General features: G+C 44.7%; 2 protein-coding genes across 3 annotated transcripts; one reads left to right on the forward strand and one right to left on the reverse strand.

Moving 5' to 3' along the window:
- Positions 1–1,057: 1,057 nt before the first annotated feature.
- Positions 1,058–8,377, reverse strand: LOC126562034 (facilitated trehalose transporter Tret1-2 homolog). Its single transcript, XM_050218444.1, has 3 exons — positions 8,082–8,377; positions 1,390–2,532; positions 1,058–1,318 (listed from the first exon to the last, which is right to left on the reverse strand). Exons 1-3 carry the CDS (start codon positions 8,308–8,310, stop codon positions 1,119–1,121), a joined length of 1,572 nt encoding a protein of 523 aa, XP_050074401.1. The 5' UTR covers positions 8,311–8,377; the 3' UTR covers positions 1,058–1,118.
- Positions 8,378–17,140: 8,763 nt separating this feature from the next.
- Positions 17,141–20,804, forward strand: LOC126562943 (calcyphosin-like protein). 2 transcript variants are annotated; one of them, XM_050219547.1, is made up of 4 exons: positions 17,141–17,193; positions 19,993–20,270; positions 20,358–20,510; positions 20,576–20,804. In XM_050219547.1, the coding sequence occupies exons 2-4, from the start codon at positions 19,993–19,995 to the stop codon at positions 20,790–20,792; spliced, it is 648 nt and encodes a 215-aa protein (XP_050075504.1). In that variant the 5' UTR covers positions 17,141–17,193; the 3' UTR covers positions 20,793–20,804. The 2 variants fall into 2 exon arrangements, with proteins under 2 accessions (XP_050075504.1, XP_050075503.1); XM_050219546.1 differs by lacking the exon at positions 17,141–17,193 and adding an exon at positions 19,075–19,131.
- The last annotated feature ends 3 nt before the right edge of the window (positions 20,805–20,807 follow it).

The raw sequence follows: 20,807 nt of genomic DNA on the forward strand, positions 1-20,807 counted from the left end.
TCAACATTAGTGGCCATATAGGCACATCTTCGTGGAGAATAGACGGTGCAGGTAAGTCTGGAGTTCTTGTATCTTTTCTATAACGAGTGAGATGTAAAACGAAGAGCCATAAAATGGTACAATAAGCGTTTGGTCAGGCCGGTGACGATACCTCATTATCACCATTTAGGTTGAAGAACAATGTTCAGCTGACAATGAATCGCGGAAGTGCAAATTAGTAAACACAATACTGAATTACTCAACTGAGCGTCATCAGGAAGATGATATTTTCAACTGCACAGGAAAGTGAAAATATTACACTTTGACAGTCACATTTAATTGAATAATTGGTGTTTTATTGTGCAACAGTAAGTGAGAAGAGCATCATAGGGAATCAATCGATACTTACACTTGATTGCGCTCGCGTTTCTGACGTGTTGAATGAGCTAGCCTACCAGACTTTACTACATCTATTCCTTAAGTACTACAATAGGCGTGGTGTGCGCCATTACAAGGGTAGCGTTTTAAACGGCCGATTACTCTCTATGTCTTTTTGTGAAGACTCTAAGCGTAGCAGCAGCATCTGCTTTTCCGTTCTGCTTCTGATCATCAGGCACTTTTGGCGAATGTCTTACTTGTTTCCTTGAGAAGATATCAGTTGCTGGTTCTGGGCTATGCTGTTGCTTTATCTGATATTATTGTTTTTTTCGTTGGTCTGGTCCCTGTGAGTACAATTTGAGACGCAGCATTCCATCGTTCTCGTTCATTTACCCGTTTTTAAAAGCATTTTAAAACTCTTATTTGTTTATAGTACATCCTATCTACACTTTGTCCCTATCCAATACACGTTTCTAACTAATACTTAATGTCTGACTGAGGAAAATGAACGAATCATGAAAATATTCTAGTGATATCAGCTTAAAATAATACAAAACGTACCAGGACTGCGCGTCTATCTGTTTTGCAGTACGAGCGTGAACATAGAAATAGAGTACAGAAGGCATTCTTATTGAAAATAATGACTTAGGAACAAAACGGATCCGTGCTGATGTACTCAGGAGGCTACCGATGCTTTGACTGTGTGTTGAGGGCAGATCTGTCTCAAAGCACCGGCTAGGAGAAATTGGCTACATATTTTGTTATGGAAGCAGCTTGTTCTTTTCAGGCGATAGCACAGACGGTTTAGCGCCATTAGCCAGAAGCTGCTGGTCATCCTGCTGATCGTTGTTACTCGGTTTTGCTTTTTTCAGAGTCTTGGTGCGGCCCGAGAAATAATCTTCGATCTCTTGCAATGTTTTGCCCTTTGTTTCTGGCAAACAAAGATAGAAGAATACGGTTCCTAGAGGATGAAATCATAAGAACAATTGAAAAATAAAATCACCGCAGGGCAGGGTTATAAAGTTCACTTACCCAAGAAAGAAAAGCATCCATACAGAATAAAGGTACCGTGACGCTCTAACACGTGCGTCAAGAAGGGATACGTTTTGACCACGATGAACACGAAACTGTGTGCCATGCAGGTTGTAAAACCACCTACCAAACCGCGCACCTTCATCGGATACAGCTCACCTATCATGACCCACGGTACAACAAGGAACCCGACCGTGCAAGTGATGATGAATATAAAGATGCACGCCACAGGGAACCACGTAGCAACAGGTTCGATCGGAGGATCGGCCAAATCCCACTGGCGCTTGAAGTAGAGATACACGCCAAGACCAACCATTGTAAAACCGCAACCAATGCCGGAAATGAATGTTAGTGGACGTCGGCCGCAACGACGCAGCAGAATAGCACCTATTATAGTGAAAATAAGCCGAACCACGCCAAGCAGAATGGTACAGGTGTTCTTGTCCATCTTGGTTCCCGAGTCTCGGAAGATCTCAACCGCGTAGAACGTAATCGTGTTGACGCCACTGAATTGATACATCATGAAATAGATCGTCAGGATGGCGAACGGTTTCAGACAGGACGGATGCACTAGTGCTTGGATTGTTTCACGCATGCTGAGCTTCTTTTTGCCGCTTGCGTTTGTCTTGTTCGCGAACGACTGCAACTGTTCGACCTCACGATCGATGTTGTAGCTAGACCCGCGCAACCGTGCCAGACTCCTGCGAGCCTTTTCGGGCTTTTGCTTCGAAACGAGATAGTTCGGTGTTTCAGGCATAAGCAAAATAAAAATGAAAGCGGCCACCGGTACGATTACCGATACGCCCGATAGGAACTTCCACGTCGTGAACGCACCAAGGGTGTACTGGATCAGCACACCCAAGCTTATGCCGGTGGAGGCGAGCGCACAAAGCATACCGCGCAGATGTGGCTGCGTTACTTCCGACGTGTAGACACGAGCCGGAGCACCAACCATACCTGAACCGAAGCCGGTCAAGACACGACCAGCGTAGATCATTCCCACGTTTGACGCACAAGCAATTATGATCCAGCCAATGATGGTCGGAATCTGCGTTACTATCAGCGCCTTCTTTCGTCCGAAGGTGTCCATCACGTAGCCACTCAGGAGACATCCGATCGGTGTTCCAATTGCTGATAAGGATGCTGTGGAAAAAAGGGAAAGAAATTGAATGAGCTGCTTTAGGGGGAAATTACGTCACGATTAATCAGGCTCACGAGAAGACAGGCTCGAGTGATTGTTTGTCACGTGGCGCAAGTAGTAAGAATGCATAGCTAAGCTCATTTTACATCGTTTACTATAACCATACACAAACAACGTGATCGATGATCCAGCTGTTGTTTGTCAGCAGTAAACCAATTGAAAAAAAATACTTTACTTGCATTTAATTTTAAATAAGTTGTCTTAGACCTAAATAATGCTCTCAAAGTAATCTATGTAAACAACGGTACACAGCAGTGTAAACAATGACTAAGTCATTGATTAGATCAGATTCACAATGAACCGCAGAGTGTAGAAAATCCTGGTCAACTGGGCACTACAGTTTAATCATCCTTGCTACTCCTTCTTGGCCTGCTCAGGATTGAATCCGTCACGTCAACATGGCCAGGTCGCCAATCAGTTTCCAGGAAACTCGGTCTAGGGCTGCAGTCCTTCATAAACGGCTACATCCAATCTCGGACAGGTTAGATTCCAGTTGATTCAGCCAACGAGCTCGCTGTGTTTCTCTATGCACCGAACCGAACCGCTGCCGAGCACCTTCTTGGTGGGGCATGAGTCCGGCATCCTCATCACGTGCCCCAGCCAACGTATCCTTCCGGATTTGACTACCGTCTGGATGTCAGCACCGCCAAACAGCTAAGCTAGCAAGTGGTTCATTCTCCTTCGCCTGCGGCACATAGCGATCATGGGAGTAAAACCGCCTCGTGCCGCATTCAACATCCTGTAAAACTTGCGAGTTTCCCCCGACTGGGATAGCTGCTGCATCAGTTGCTGGTCCGACTCTTCGAAGCTGCGCTTCTTGTCCTGGAAGAGCCGTGTATGCTGCCTCCTCAGTCGTCTGTAGTGTTCCACGTTTTGCCGGGTTTCGCAGTGGAGCATGCGGGTACGCGCTGCGTTCTTCTCGGATAGTGCTCGCCTGCACTCATCATAAAATCATTCCTTGCTCTGGTTACGTGTCACGTGGCCATTTGTTCGATCGACTGTGTTGCTAATGGCTTGCTCCACCATATGCCAGCGGTCATTGAGAGACATCGCCTCGGAGGTGGTGTCCTCCGGCAGCGCTTCCCCAAGCGCATTTGCGAAGCCCCTCGCCACATCAGCTTGCCTCAGCCGATCTATGTTGAGCCTTGGGGTAGGCTGAAAGCGCAGCTTATTAGAGACGCAAAGTTTATGGAGTAACTTAACCATAACCAGGAAATGACTCGAGTCGACGTTTGCTCCTATATAGGTCCTTACGTCAATAACATCCGAGAAGTGCCTTCCATCGATGAGAACGAGGTCAATCTGGGAATATGTCTGCTCTGGTGATCTCCAGGTGTAACTGAAGCGAGGTGCGTGCTGGAAGAAGGTGCTGCGAATGGTCATGTACTGGGGGATGCGAAGCCCGTTGCCGTTCATCAGCTGGTAGGCACTGAAAATTTCTGTCGTAATTTGTATCAATTCCTATAAAAACTGTCTTAATCGTAATCGGTGCTTCCAAGGTGCGGACTATGCATTTTGATAATGCTCAGATTGAACAATATTCCGCGGATCCTCAACCTGCACATACGTTCATTGATCGGCCACCACCCGATCACTCGCTGCCGTATCTCACCTCTGACCAGGAACGCCGTACCGAGTTCATACTTTTCTCCACCGATTTGGTAGAACATGCAATCACTGCGTTAGGAGCGCTCCGTTCTTTCCAGCGCACCTCCTGAGGTGCTACTACTCCGAAGCCGTGTGCTCTCACTTTGTCCATAAGAATGCGGGTACTTCCGGGTGCTGTGAGTTACCTTGTCCCGTAGCATTGTTCTGTATCCGTCAATCCGATTCGAAGCATTATTGTGACCTTTCATTGCAATGATATTGGGGGTGGCTTGCAAGGCCTTTCCCTCAACTAACTGTCTCCTCGGAGGGCCTACGCTGCCTAGCTGATTAAACTCCCGTAAGATCCCAGGACAGAAGGACAACCAGCTGCCCCTAACATCTTCCCAAGGCGTTGGGTTTCCCCGTATACTCAAGCTCAGATATTAGGAAGATATGTTACCATTTTGTACGCCGTGGATGTATTGAGTCGGAGTAGAGTATGGAGAGCCTATGATGTCCCCAAGAGGAGTCGGATCCATACCCATCAGTGCGGTATTGCTACATACATCGACAACAGAATACATACACACTTTTTGCTCAACAACCTGCTAGTTCATGCCTTCAGAAAGATGGTCCAGAAGCAATTGTATCAACGACCGTCAATTTATTGGAAAAAAGGTGAAGCAAGAAGTCTTGGAACTTCTTCTTCTTGGCTGAACGACCTTCTAGGTCACGCCAGCCATTGAATGACTTACTAGACTTGCTTATAACTACGTAAATGGATAGGTAGTCCTCACTACTGTCTGACTGAATGGTCCGGATGGGATTTGAACCCCATCCGGCAAGACCTCGGGTAGACCGGGGTCTTGCCGTGTGAAGACCGGCGCCGTTGTCGCATTTTCACCGAGCCCCCTATACATTGTATTTGCATTAAAGACATAATAACGTAGGCAAAAGTGGAACTGTTTTTATATTCGTTTTCATAAACAAACTAACAACCACATGTGATGTGCGTTATCGTAAATTTCATCGCATTCGTCAACCATCATAGTCTGTGGACATATCCACTCCACACGTAATAACACGTCCGTCGCCAGTTTCAGGAATTGAGACGAGTTCACCACTTTCTTATCAGTTTATGGTTAGTCAAATAATGGTATATCCAACGCCCTCGGGAGCATTGCCAACAAAATGCTAACCATGCTGTCAGCGTTGTTAGACTGTGTGCGTTACGCAAAATAGACGAGATTGATGGACACATTTTTTTGTTCTTGCTCCTGCCATGCATGTAGTAGCGAGAAATGAAAGCATTGGACTACGGGTGAAATCGTTACGAATCCTTATAACAACCGTTGCTGACCGATGACTTCCCCGCGACTTGCCGCGACTTGATATCTGCTCACGCGGAGTAGCGCTTCAACTTGACGACCGAGAGTGTCAAAATTTATCGCCACTTCATTTAGCAAGGATAATGAACTGACGGCGAATTTGTGGAGGATTGAGCGAATGTATGTCAAGAATCTGGATGGCTTCACATGTCAGCAGGTTGTCGTCATTAGAAGGGCGTGTGCATTTGAACTTTGGATGAGACCGATAAACGGTGTGTGCGTTTGAACAACGATTTGCAAACCCGTGGTGGGTTTGCACGAAGTGCTACGAAGTGCTTGCTGATTAAATGTTACAACAACGTCAACGTAAGTCCTTATCTAAGTTCCTGTTTCTTGGTTCTTCCTCCACGCCGAATGCTTTATGATGCGCTAGGTTGTACAATCGTAGGCATCAACCAAGCTGTGATCCGGTTTGCGAATGGTTCCAAGTTTTTTAGCCTGTCTCACACGTTGATTAAGGATGGTACAAGGAACCAAAAATGAAAAAGTATATCGATTTTGCTAGTCGTACACAATCATTACCGGCAGCAATGCGTAAAGCAACATGCAGCTGATGCGTGATAGTAAAAAGGTGAGATGTTTCTGGCGAATCGCTCCGGCTTGCCGATGTCTGCGGTATGTGATGAAATGTCCACGAGCCGACCATAATACTTTGCGCTCGATCGTTATCGCGGTAGGTGGCAAACGGGACGTCATCGCTTCATCGTAACCGAACCATTGGTCAACAATGAAGAACTGGAACTAACTCGGCACTGGGTGGGCATGCGGGCGCTATCGGAAGGATGCGTTCCCTCCCATCTGATTCGCGCTGCATGACACAAGGCAAAATCAATAGACCGATGGCCACTACGAAGACGACGATGGCAGATCTGGATGTTTCGACCACTGACTCGCGCCTTCAAAGACATGGTAGACATATTCCGGAGGAACAAAGTTAAAACCGGGTCAGGGTAAAACGAGAAGCGCAGATAAATGACCATCATCATCACGTTCGACGGAACGTACCCTAGGGCCGATGACAATCGTTTAGCAACATTGATTGTCTCAACAACAATTATTTTCCCTAATGCTTCAATGTCTCCCTTTATCAATCAGCTGAGAAGCACTGTTTATTAAGCGAATCGATCTCATCAGAGCACTCAACTCGAGGAAAGACAGCAAATAAAAATACTCCGCAAGGGGCCGATAGCATGTGCACCAAAAACAGTACAACTCAAACATTGCCGGCATGTGAAGAGACATTCGGAAAACTTTTTTTCCCAATGAAGATTAGACTAATGCCGCAATGAATGATATCAATACATTTGCTCTGTCTTTATAAACTGGAAAGTGCTATGCGAAACTGTAGAAACGTTTATGGACGTTTCCTGGGTTGCTAGGGCAAGGCAAGGAGGACAAGTATGTTCAATTCTGCATTGCTCCAAATAAGCGGCACGTGTGGTTTATCATTGTGAAGCCACGAGTCGGAAGAAAACTTGTACCGGATCGTGTTTGCTAACACATGGGCGATGTTTGGACGGCTTGCACTAAAGCTCAATCAAAAGACCGTTTCCAAGACATCGGCAAATGTAACGGTGGGTACTCTTCGTATTGCATTGCTGCTAAAAATAATTTGATAAACAAACCATCATACCGCCGTTGTTGTCATTTAGATCATTTCCCGAAGCGTGGATACAGACCGTTGCATGTTGCCAATCGAGGAACCGGTAACCTTGTGCAGGGAACTAAGTGAGCAGCCGAAAACTAGATCGTAGCAGTTCTCATACATTGCTTCGAAAATGTGGGTCACTTCTGGTACGAAAAGCGTGTCTCACCCTAATGACAAATCAATTGTACGATGGGACATGTATTCTTCAAAAGGCTCGAACGAAAAACAGGTGTCACTCTTCACATCGGGTAGTATGTATACATCGTAATACTAAAACAAAACATGTAAACATTTATCGACAAAGAAAGTGCTTTGCTAGCGGACAGCAGATACGGCGGTTGGCCAACGACGTGTACTGAGTATCTAAGTGAGAGCAAAGGTTAAAGATCTGTTTGTTTTTTCGCAGACCGTCTTGATCTGTGGTTCTGGCTAATTGGCAAGGGGTGGGTAGGGGGGGGGGCGGGAGGGGTCTTGTATTGCACAGGTTCTCTTTCATAGTTCTTACAAGATGCACCGGTTGCGAATCGTTGGTAAGCAATATTGTTTGCTTCATTGGATCAGCTGACGCGGAGCAGCGAACATACGGACACCACAGACACGTACACGATGATCAGAGTTCGGTCCACATGCACACAGCCGGCTAAATTTAGCGGTCTGGCTAGTTGTGCACGAAGAGCCTCACGACACACGTACACGAGCGGAGCAAAGTGATTGACTTCCGATGTCCTTGTACTCCCCGAGGTGCAGACAAGTCGCCACGCCAGAGCGAGAGAACATATGTTTCGAGTAATTTGCCTACTTCCTGACCTGTGCTGGTGTGCGACTCGTGAGATTTTTCCCTATACATGGAATTGCCGATGATACTTACCAACCCACGACGATTGACTTTCATCTACCGGGATAAGCGAATCCGTGGCCTGCAGCTGGGGAATAACCACGGCAGAGAAGCCAAAGATGAGTCCGGTGTTGATCGTGCCCAGATTGGCAACGAAAGCTGCTATCACCTGGCGCAAGGCCTTGCCTCGCTCAGTCGCTTTGTTCGGTTGGCTTTCGACGGTAGCTAGCGTGACCGTCATTCCCTTCTCACCGGTGGCCATAATTTGCGGTGTTGTGTGATTGTCCACCAGCACTACCGAATCTTTCCTGCAAAGAACACCAACCAAACGGAAATCATCCGCATGAGATATTTATCTCCTTCACTATCTATCTGCAAATGATAACATGATTCTTCTATTCCACTGGACCTTTAATGCGACTGTGCACAACAAAAGTGGCCCAAGTGGCCCTGACACCTCTCGCAAATGTCCAAGGTACAAAAGAAGAGCACTGACGGTTTGTGGACTTTAAACCAGCGATACGTACCCAGTCATTTTGTAAGCGATTAGTTCAATATCACGTTTCTCTTGGTACAGCGCGCTACCAGCATACAATATTTCACCCAATGATGCGTCGTATATCACACACAAACACACAATTCTTTGCCGCGGTGCAACTGCAACTTAAAATTACTCACAGCATTGTTTTGCACGTACAAAGTCGTTCGGTGGAATGACAAAACAAGAGTTTTCTCGAGGGGTTTTTGCGTATGTCAACGTTGTATCACAGCAATGAACGAATGTTAGGAAGAGATTTGTCAAGTGCTTAATACTAGCTTATTTTGTCACGTTGTTTCAGTTTTTGCCACAAAAATTACCACCGCATCCGCATACGCGCCGCTAGAAGGCAATCAGCTTAAAGTATTCTTCAATCATCGGTTGCATTCCACCGAACACAACTGTTGGGTTCATTGTACGGTGTTGTACGGTTACTGGATCTTGAACTGGTACAATCTTCGGTAGAAATTGCTTAAGATTTATTCACAAAACACTGCACAACACAATATCACGCACTCTGTTCTGAAACGGGAAAGGAAAACAAAATACACAAACACATTAATCCTTGGTACGAAATGGGGAGGATCGCTAAAAGAACCCGGAAATGATGTGATCTCTCCTCTTATCCTTAAGGAAGTGGAAGTTGCTTGTGCATGTGCACGCATGCAGTGGACAACTACGCAACGTCATTAAACGGACCAAAACAACAGGCCTTGGCCTAGCCGCGTGGTAGGTGTTTCCTTTGTGCTTTGCCTGTGTTGAGTGACTATTTATGCAGAGAACCGGCGGATGGTTGTACTCTCATTTTGTTTTAAAACAAATTGATCTTATTCCTTCACAAGGAAACTGCACACATTTTTTATGTGCACACACTATTTATTGCTAACTGCGTATTTTTCACAACCATTTCACAGCGAACACAAACATTGTGGAAAGTGTGCAAACTACCGGTGCTGCTCACTCGGCGCATTGCTCGGACGAGTCAGCGTTGAGCACAGCTGCCAGTGCTTTGAATATGGCAAACAACGGCTGATAAAGAAAACGCCCTGCTCGAACCACGCCGTCTGCAGCGGATATCCCGTGCTTGGTAGGATAGGAAAGGTCTCAAAAAAGAGCACAACTTTGCTTATGCGAAAAGTAAGTCGACGAAAGCAAAAACAGAAACATGCCTTCTACAAGCAGTCGAGATCCAAACACTCATTTCAGTTAGTAACTACACTAGTTCACTGTCCACTCACACACGCACAATCCAACAGTTTTATGCAACAGTTTAACTAACAGAGCACAATTTATGGAGTTGCAGAAACTTTTGCTACACTTCTGCCAGCCGGCTTTGAAAGGTTTAAGAACACTTGCCTGCATCTGACGATCTTTGAACTGCTTGCCGGTGTCGATCATCACACCCGTGTCCCTCGGAGTGGTGGAGCAAAATTCTAAAAACACCGCACCACGCCGTACCCGTGTTCAATCTAAAATGTCGCTATACGTCTACAAGTCGCTTAAATGCTTTCGGCCGCAGTTCGTCTTGAGCACGGGCCAGCCACGAATGGGTGCATACGCGTGAAACCCAACGCCTCATCTTTCTCTTGCACACTGGTCGTAAAGGAACGGTGTAGTGGTGGAATAATTCGCGATCACTTGTTTAAATCTACGTAAAATACGTTGTGTTACTACCGTTCTGTTTTTTATTGATGAGTACTAAAAATGACCAGTTTTTTTTTGCTTAATTATAATTTCACATTATTTGCGTAATATTCTACTGCGATCGTGCTGTGTTACCAATAGTATTCATGCGCAATAGTAATGCTTACAGCATTTTCGCCCATATGTGTAGTATCGCGGGCGCCCATAGTGCAGAACATCGGAAGTAATGAATGTTAGTATTGCTCTGGCTGGCTTTCCGCGTTACGACAGTGTTAGTGCATCCGACTAACCAATACACATGATTGATGGAAACATTTTACCACCGGTCAGATCGAGATGAAACGAGCTAATATGTCTGCAATTGCTGATAAACCGAATTGTTCGATATGATTAGATTAAAAAAGGCACGCTTGATGATTGAGCCAGCAGGCCAGATAACGTGCTAAACAACTTCGTATTTTGTTCTAATGCTAAAGTACTTGCCTAATTAGCTTAGGTCAAGAGCAAACTCGTCCACAAACACGACACACTTGGAACAACATCAAACAACACCATGTCGCTCCTGGGTAATAAATACACTATTCTGCTACCGGATACTTTCATGGATCAAATTAGTTTGTAGTTTTCGTACTCTATGTTACTACCATGCACACGTGACAAATGAGCCCCATTTCAAAGGTACTTGACTGATAACGATTGTGTTCGAGACACCGATAGCACCCACCGGAGCCTTTTAAGACTTGTTCCAATACATTCTGCCTGATGGGAAATGAGGTAAAACCGAATTACTATCGCCAGCTATAAACTATCGCCCTCCGTCTCAATCCACGTCATCCGTGCATCTCGTGCACGTGTCATAGATGCATTTGCAAGATTGGAAGAATTTTAATCTTGAACCCATGGGATGCAGGTGCATTGCATAAGGTTAGCATTATCGATTATTTACTATTGATTGTTTAAATTTTAGCCCCATAGAGCAGATGTTATTTATGGGCTCTTTGTACCGGTTTCAGCACATGTAAACTGTGCACGGCTCTAGGGCTATGAACTGGTAAAGTTTGTTTGTAGAATCGCAGAAAAAACTGAAAAGTTTTTGTTTGTTTTTTGTCCAGTGTTTGAATATGTTCCCTATCACACAATCAGATCATATTTTCCATTACCGCACGCATGTTTCTGTTGACGTGCCAGCACAAATTACTGCGCATATAATGAGCGTTGCATCAGCGGCAGCCAGTAAACCGAACGGAAGAAAGCGAAAGTTCTTCCAGATTGCTCTTGGTATGCATTCTGCAACGATCGAGATAACCTGATTCAACGCCGCATTGTTGCAAACCATAAAACATTGGAACCGGTTTCTATGCTTAATGGTCCTTCATTCCTGTCTGCGGGTTACGTAACATGAACGTCCTGCAGGAACATATTTTGACCGAAGCATGACGTTAGAGCTAAACACTGGTTCGCAATTAAGTTACCTCGGATTTCGCTCGCTGCTCGGAGCATAACAATCATCAAAGCAAATATTTTGCACTTTGCGATACGGATAGCATCGCTCGATCTTATTATCGCTGTACAAATGTCCTCCGTAAGCCTGACGTCATCGCTTGGATTGACAATCAAACTAACACGGATTTAGTTGCCGTTGCGATTGGCGGCTATCATCTTGGTTACGCGGGAATTTTGGAACGTGCGAAGCACGGTAACGGGGGAGCTAAGAACGAGGTCGATGCTTGCTGTCCTCATAGCAAGCATAGCTACCATTTGCGAATATTCGCAGGTACACACGAAACCATCAAACGATTGTATAGTAGGGGAAATAAAACGCTTTAAAATGGTGCCAAATGATCAAATGCGTTGGGCATATATGGTCAAGGGATCGTTACTGTTGCCAATGGGGGAGCGCGTTGATACCATTTCGATAACTGGCACCGTAAACACAACAAAAGCGGTGCTATTTGGCTGACAACAACAGCTTACATCCTTAGAGAACTAGGTGTAGATGAAAACATACTAACAAGCACGATCGCTGGACATATTTATAAGTCGGGTTGACTGTAGTGCTGACTAGATTGCTTGTTGTTGCTCACAAAATCTGGTGACCATGCTTTACCGAACAAGAGGCACGATAAATCGTTTAGTGCAACACAACCCTCACTCCAACAACGAACCAGCAGAAGCCGGCCAAGAAGACGCATCATTTGTTATCTTTTAAATACATTCGCGGACCACTGGTGGAATTTAAGCAGTCAATTCCAGGGCAGTTTTCATTGTAACCGACGCAACTGGTTCGCGCTCATCGCGGCGGTGATCGGATCATTTAACAGAGTAGCGAGCACAAGCGAGACGGTCACTGTTTGGTTTATGAAGGAATTCCCTCGCTCAGAGCTAGAGGATGCCAATGAGTCACAGAGTCGCACTTGCTACTGTAAACCGCAGGCAATATAACCTATTTTCTATGAAATGAAGTTTTTAAATCATTACAACGGCAGTGAACTGAACGACCACAAGCAGCTGTGTATTTAAATTGGAGCGCTGCTACCCTACAAAACTGGCGATGAAGGTTTAATTTATTTGTTTACAATTAGTGTCGTTCGCAGACACTTACGAGCAATGGGGAAATGGGCTTATGACTGGTCTGCTCGAACTTTGTTGCCTTTTTTGTTTATGGAGTACGCATAATGTTCATGATAAGATGAACCTCTTTCATCGGAGGGTAGGTAAACGGTACGGTGGTCGAGTGACGATCATATGCTTCCCATGACATGCGCCTTCCTTCGACTTACTGTGCGATGGAGGCCTAGTACTACAAAATTAGTCGATTTATATTCCGATGAAGTCACCCGGCGCTCGTGAACAGATGGATCCAAAGGTGAATGACATCGTTTCATGGTTTCACGAGTCCTTCGTATCAACGCACACGGGAATTAACTACATGGCACAGGTAACGCACCGCATTTAAGAATGTTCCATCTTCGAACTCTTGAATCGCAATACAAATGCGGACAATGTAGTTCTGTTCATAGTTCCGATGCCGATACCTTAATCTGGAGATACGAAGACGTCCCATACGTGTGTGAACCGGGAAGATGCCTACCAGATGGAACAAATAGCAACGGCAAATAGTGCTGGTTAACGCTATTTATAGTGCCACAAACGTAGGGCCTATTTACGATGAAATGTTGTCATTGTGTTTGATTGCTTTGCGATATGTTTCCCGGCGAGTCGCAACCTCGCCGCTCATTCGAACATTATTATCATTGCATAAAGGAGCATATGGAGCAGTTGGAAACTGTTCCGCGTGTTGTGAGTGTGGTCGGGAAATTATTCTTTCGTTCCCACAGTATGGTAGTATGGTCGTAACGGCACTTTTGTTTATTGCTCCCGAGGCAGGAGTAGAAATCCTTCGATGCTGCGAGAAGGCCGTCAGGTCGAATTGATCGTCGGGTAACGTTGAGGGCTTCCGTTACATAGGTATAAATTTACATTCAACAGTGTTTGGACCCTGCTGTGTTCCACACGTCGATAGCCCGCTTGTAATTTTTTGTATCATTCTCTCGATTGAAAATATCGTATACATTAAAATCCACCAGTCAATGGCAGCATGCACTCCTGCACTCTAAAACGGTGGTCCTTGTGTGGTCGTGCAATGCGTTTCAATTATGGGATGTTTCCCTCTCGTTGGCGCGCGATGTTGCCATTATCGATGACTGTCAGCTGTTGTGCACGTGCGCTTGTGTTGTTCGGTGTGCAAAAAACACACGCACACACGGTCAGACGCAAACTGAACTTTCCGGAAGCACGACGCGAAAACGTGATTCTCCTTGGGGTCAATTTCATAATACTGATTAGTGCGTGAAGCGTGGTGGAAAAGTGGCCCCGCGCAACTGTGCACGTGAGGATGCCGAGCAACACATCGAAAGAATCATTCATCCTAAAAGAGTATTCGAAGAAGTTTTTCACATTTTAGCATATTACTGATTTTCCTAAAAACGAAACACCGGTTCTATACTTTCGATACAATGTTGTAATAAATAATGTTTAATAATCGAATATTTCAACAGAAAGAGTGATTATTTATAATTAATTATGACGGTCCAGTGCCGTATTGTCCAACAGAAAGAGTGATTAATTGATTATTAACAGAATTTTAAAAAAACTTCTTCTTCTTTTTGGCTTAACGATATCTTAGGTCACGCCGGCCATCGAAATGGCTTTCTAGACTGTCGATACCATATAGTTGGATAGTCAGTTCTCACTACGGGGGGACGGTCCGGATGGGATATGAACCCCGGTCCTGCCGTTTGAACATTTATTCATAAAACTTATTTTCGTTTTATTAAATTAATTTTTTTATTCATAAAGGACGGCCAGACCGTATTGCTATTATATTTATTATTATTCAAAAAGAATTGATTACTCCCGAAGAATGGCGTGTCTGTTCCATGTGTAAATTGCACGCAGCAAGCGTGAAACATTGCATATTGAAATATTTCAACCATACGAGGAAAACGTATCGTTGTTCTAAAAAGATTTCAAATTAGTTGGACACGTAGCTTTTGGTAAGATCGATTTATCTAACACTGGTTTCGTAAGCGACTCTAAACAATGTACGAAGAATGAAGACCAAAGTCAAGTTTTTGTCTGTATTATGATGTAGTTTACATGTACATGTACTCCTTCAAGATACACGCATACAAGTGTGAATTCGACTTCCGGAGTACGAAAATCGTATTGAAAGTGAATCTTGGTTATTTGGCCGGCTGCCAACAAAAATCACCGATGCGTGTACTTTTTATGGCCTTAGAGAAGGGAAATGTCTGAAATGTTGCGATAAATGGAGCCGAAGATCCATGCTACCCCCAAGAGTGCCGTTCCAAATGCTGGCCGAACGCCAACAGGGTGAGCTAGCTAGGGGATGTTGATATAACGAACACGGCGAGACACCAAACCCCTTTCCAGATGGTTTTGATTGTCTTCTATATGCCTCCAGCCGCAAGACGCCAACAAAAACCCCTACGTAGAGTGTGCATTTTATAAAGCTTAAAATCATTTCAATTTTCTTTTCGTAGTATTTCAATAAATTTCAATACGTCAAGACAGAGTTCCCTCTAATGTGTAGTAGAACTTTACCACAAATGGGACTGTTTCACGCGTCACAATGAAATGTGTGACACCGTACATTACTTTTCTAACGGCAGTATCTCGCACGGTCGCATAACGGCAGCATAAACGGGTATGGGGTGACGTGTTGAAGTACGAAATAAAAAAAAGCTCATGATGCCGCACCCTTGGGGAGGTGTAATTTCCCTCCCAAAACAAAAAAGGAAAAAGAGATAAATGGCAGAGCAGTTCCGTGAGGAAAAACGAAGCGACGCATCGCTACAAGACGAAACTAGCACAAAATTCGAGAGCTTATTCGTAAAATATTTTTGTACTGGTTAGGTCGCAACGGTTTAGTTCCGTAAACACAACGGTACACAAGCGGTGTATTTTTTCATCCAGTACCTCCAGAAATCCGAGTGCGTTATTGTGAAAATAAAATTTCCTCAGTTATTTCAATCGCCAAGTATTGCAATAAGTTCTTAATGGTAAGGAAGCAGACATTGTCGTTTTTTTTTCCTTATCGACACAGCAGCAAGCTCATCAACATGACTCATACACTTAACCGTCAATGTGATTAGCGCCCGACCAGATGTTTGCTTTATGTATCGAAAATCCACGTATGTGTGTCAATTCATTACAAAAAGTGAAATTATTCAGCATTGGTAAACATCTAACCAGTGATTTAAATCTTCCACATGTGCTCATCGTTCACCTCCTTCTTCCTCACTGTTTCCTCTATTTTTCGTCTGAATTCTACCCGCCAGGTCAGGGCCAAGGGTGCAATATGTGTGATACGTTCTAATGGGACGCTACCATCGAATCGATCTATTGTGAAATGTAATGCATGTGAAAGCCTACTCAACACTGGTGTGTCCGTTGTGTTCATGCAAATGCGATAGAAAAGCATAAATTATGTATCCCTACCCATACTTCCGCCAAACACCCGGATCCGGTGACACTCATGTCGCATTTTTCTATCCCTGATGTTCGATCCTATCGGTGGAAATCGATCGAAATGGATGATGATGATAGCGTCGCGATATTGTATCTCGCGCACGTGCAGGACAGCTTTAGTCGGTTTGCAGGCAGTATGTGGGCCACGGCCAGAAAGAAACATTGGCTGTGGTTAGGATGGGGCGGCATGAAAATGCACTTACCACACAGCTTTCCATTACGTCGCAGGTCCTTTGAATTTCGCTTTGGAGGCCATCGATTCGATGAGAAATGGGATTTTAAGTATCGAAATTATAACATTCATTACGCATAGAGTTCCGGGAGACAGAGGGAGAGAGTTCCCAACTAATGCCCGTACCAAGAAATGTGTAATAAATGTATTAGCTTTTTTATGTTTTCTAACCTCCGCTCGGCAACGACAGCGTCATATTAGAATGCAGCTACACAGGGTTCATTAGTCAGAGTGGCGCTTATACCTCCACACGGACGCAATTCAGAAGATTGCTTACAGATACAGATTCATCGCATGCCACCGGACTGGTGCAAGGTCAAGCTTGAAGCATGGAGAAGCAACACTGGATATTATGAGTAACGCGCCAACACCGGCAACACGACTACAACCATTCCCTCGGCGGCTTGTTGCGCTGGTTGCAGTTTGGTCGCTGGTCGCGGTCTGTACGACTACACGGTGAAACTGGTTTCTTCATTCGGCATCTGTGCCCTGGTGAGATCGGATCGAAAAACTGACCGCAAATTTGTGTTAGCTGTAGTGTTTTGCTAATCGTCTTAGCAGTTCTGTATTCATCCCGTGAGCAACCGACAGTTGTTTGAAGTTAAGAAGCAACAACTTTACACCTTCAACGCAACAAACGAACAAACGTTTGTCTTTCGATCGGCGGTTACCATTGTGTAAATATTTTTTTAAATACTTTGACTATCTTTACTGTAAGATATGTTTCTAACCCTCGCAAGAGTTAAGCTCGGTTGTTGATGCACATCATCACTAAAGTGTGATCAATTCCCCCAAGCGAATGTCTTCGTGGAAAGCATTGAAAATGGTGGTCATTTTGTTACCGGTTACCGAAGCATAACGCGATGTGACTCACACACAGTTCAGCAGTACGATGATCAGTCGCACACTCGAATCAAGAAGCGGCAACTTAGCGTGCTTATTTTTGTCTTTCGCAACATCTACGTCCTTCACGGATGTGCTACGCTTTTTACGGTGGATGGTTTGTATCGGCAGACGGGTGTGATTTTGCGTTTGAAAAATGAATGTATCAAAACCATAGCAAATCGAACCATGGCTGGCAATAAGTTGATTTCCAAAAGTAAGAAGCTCCACTTAAAGATCCACAGCAGATGGAATAGTCATTATTTAATTGAACCTGCTAAAATCTATTACCATCGAGAGCGGTGGATTAATTAGCGAACTAGTTTTGCTGTTTTCTTAACGCATGGTTGGATTATGCCAAGTTTTAATACACTCGTGTGTGGGTAACAGAATATCGGAAATGGCATCAGCAAATTGTAATGCAATTGCTAATTTCAGCGTTCCTTCCCCTTCGGCTGTGGATGGCGATATGTGTGTTATTGTGTTGTGTGTGTTATGGATAAAGTTACTCAGCCGAGGCGTCCCTGTACTCTATTACCATTTCTAGAAAATGACGCATTTTTTCAACAACACCGTTTAGAACGATAGGGGAAACCCAAGCTGTTGCACGTGCTTGCCATCACCTTTAAATCACCCTGTTTTTATTCCATTCAACTCCCGCTGAACCAAACCCATCCATCCAGGTTAAATATCTAAAGCCAATGAATGGGGCAATTGTTTGCAAACAGTTGAGTTAAACAACAAAGACGTAAACAAACGCGATCAAATCCGTCACGTACAAGGCTAGCTTTCAATCGCCCAAAGGAATCAATGTACTAGACTTGGTGACTACTTTATTGATCGCTTTCACCCTCCGGCCTAAGCGAGTCAATCCATCCGTGCTGGTTGTGCAAAGGACAGTCTTGAGGACTCTCTGGAAGGTAGAAAATCAGCATTCCTATGGCTGACCCATTACTCCACTGACCACAACTGTGCCTGACGGCTCTCTGTTGACCAGCGTACCAGTATTCCCCGATGAACTCGTCCACACGTCCATTTTTACTCTCAAATTCCAAATGTTGATCCGTTCTCGCCGGATTACAGTAGACAGCAGGCGAATGCTCTACATACAGAGGTCTTTTACACCTAGCATACTCTCTCACTCTTTCTCTCGCTCGTCATTCACGTGGTCGAAAGGGCAAAATGCCGACACTGTGGTTGTTACACTAGTGTTATGCGAATAAGTTACCACCCAATGCGGAGTAACTGCCAACGAGAGACCCAGTCCAGTTTGTGCCTTTGCAGCAATCGCATAGGGGTTTTTCGTTTCCGCTAGCGAACCCAATTCCGGTTCCGGTGGCTAGTGTGGTCTGTTATCAATGATAATACCGTAGTAGCAGTGCAATGAAAGCTGTACATGTGGTGCGCGAAAACTCAACGGCTGGCAACGGTTAACATTGCGAACAAATAAAAAATTCGCTCATAAGTCGGTTCGAAGCCGGAGGTTCCTTGTATTAGCGCGAGATCAACGTATCGTGTTAGCCGCGGTTACCAACGGAAAATCCCTCGAACTAACCAACTACCTCAAAGCTAACAGACGTTCCTCGCTTAGCACGTTACTCATCCCAAAATTGCCGTTTTGTCCAAGATCTGTGACAAATAAACTCGCCATCGTGGAGTTCCCACTGTACCTCAAATTTCCATCGACCACCATGCGGGCCATCCACCGGTTCAATCATCGCATTCCGCTCAAGGTAATGTTGGTCAGTCGCTACCGTACAGAAAGTCCTAGAAGCTGTCAATCGATGAATTCGTAGCTACACGAGCAGTTCGTATGGACAGGGGCATAGGTTTCCCAAGTCAAGGCTTCAAGCTCCTCCATCCTTGGATTCAAGCCTCACGACGCATTCAGTTTTCCTCAAACGGGCGGCCCTGCTTTCTGGATGCCATTGGCATCCCCATGGGTCAGTAAAACGAGGTCATCGTAGTTAAATACATCACCCACGCTCGTCGCCCTCAATGGGTGCTACTAAGATACGCACTATTCCTCTCTTTCGTCTGTCGGCCTCTTTTCGAGCGCCTTGTTCAATTAAAAAGGATCGAAGAGAGTTAGCAAAGGACGATGACGCTGATGACGCCCATTTCTCGGAGGGACGGTGTATAGAAACAAGAAGCCTACAGAATTGAATACCCTTTGTCAGCACCAAGTCGAGGTTTCATGCAACTTCATATTAATCATTCTCTATACAATAGAATCTATAATTTTGGGGTCTGTGCTAAAGGGACGGGTAGTGGCAAGGCATAAACGGTTCGATATCCGGCATGAGATACCTTGTTCATGCGTGACAAGCTATACATACAATCCTACCAATAGTTGCTAGGCAATCGTTTTCCCATGACATGCTCTATAATTTAGTACACCGCGAAATAGATTTATCGTTTGCAGGTCATTAACACGTTGACGGTCTATCGTATTGGTAGTGCATTAGTATAACAAGAACTGCTACATCAACCTTCATTAGGAAATCAGCTCTTAATATATCGCTACAAAAGTCACTACAAATTCATTTGGTATTTTTTATTTGGTATTTATTTTTATTTTCTATTTTTTGCAGATGGCACATCGCCCCGTCAGCGCAATGTCTCGTCAAGAATCTGAAATGATTAACCGTAGTCGTCGTGCTCTGTCCTCTGGAACCTTAACGGACTCGATTGAAAAACTACGACACATGTGCCTTGCCCGTGGCGCGTCGGGCATTCTTGGATTGGGCCGGTGTTTCCGCCGCATGGACGATGATGGCAACAAGCAGCTGAATCTTGAGGAGTTCATTAAGGGTCTGCATGATACCGGGTTGGACATTTCAGCAGAGGAAGCAACAGAAATGTTTAACAAGTACATCATCGGCGATTACTAAACATCAATTAGAGTATTCTTGTTTCTGACGATTAGAATATTTTTTTCTCCATTTCATTCCAACAGATTTGACACCGATGGCAGTGGTTCTATCAACATGACCGAATTTCTGGTAGCCATTCGTCCAAACATGTCAGAATCCAGGGTAAACATTGTAAAGCAGGCTTTTGCAAAGCTGGACAAGACGGGAGATGGAACGATAACCATTGAGGATTTGAAGTATAAGTCCATTTGAGAAGGTGTATTGTAGCGGATACTAATGTTTCTCACATGATTCGCTTTAGGAACGTATATTCTGTGAAGAATCATCCATTGTACATAAGCGGAGAAGAAACCGAGGATGTCATCTTGCGGAAGTATTTGGCAAATTTCGAGGAGAACGGAAATGTAGACGGCACCGTGACCAAAGAGGAATTTCTCAACTACTATGCCGGGCTGAGTGCCTCGATCGATTCGGATGCATATTTTGATCTGATGATGCGCCAGGCATTCAAGCTGTAAACATTTCCCGTCTCA

This window comes from Anopheles maculipalpis, chromosome 3RL (assembly GCF_943734695.1).
Source record: "Anopheles maculipalpis chromosome 3RL, idAnoMacuDA_375_x, whole genome shotgun sequence".
NCBI classification, from domain to species: domain Eukaryota; kingdom Metazoa; phylum Arthropoda; class Insecta; order Diptera; family Culicidae; genus Anopheles; species Anopheles maculipalpis.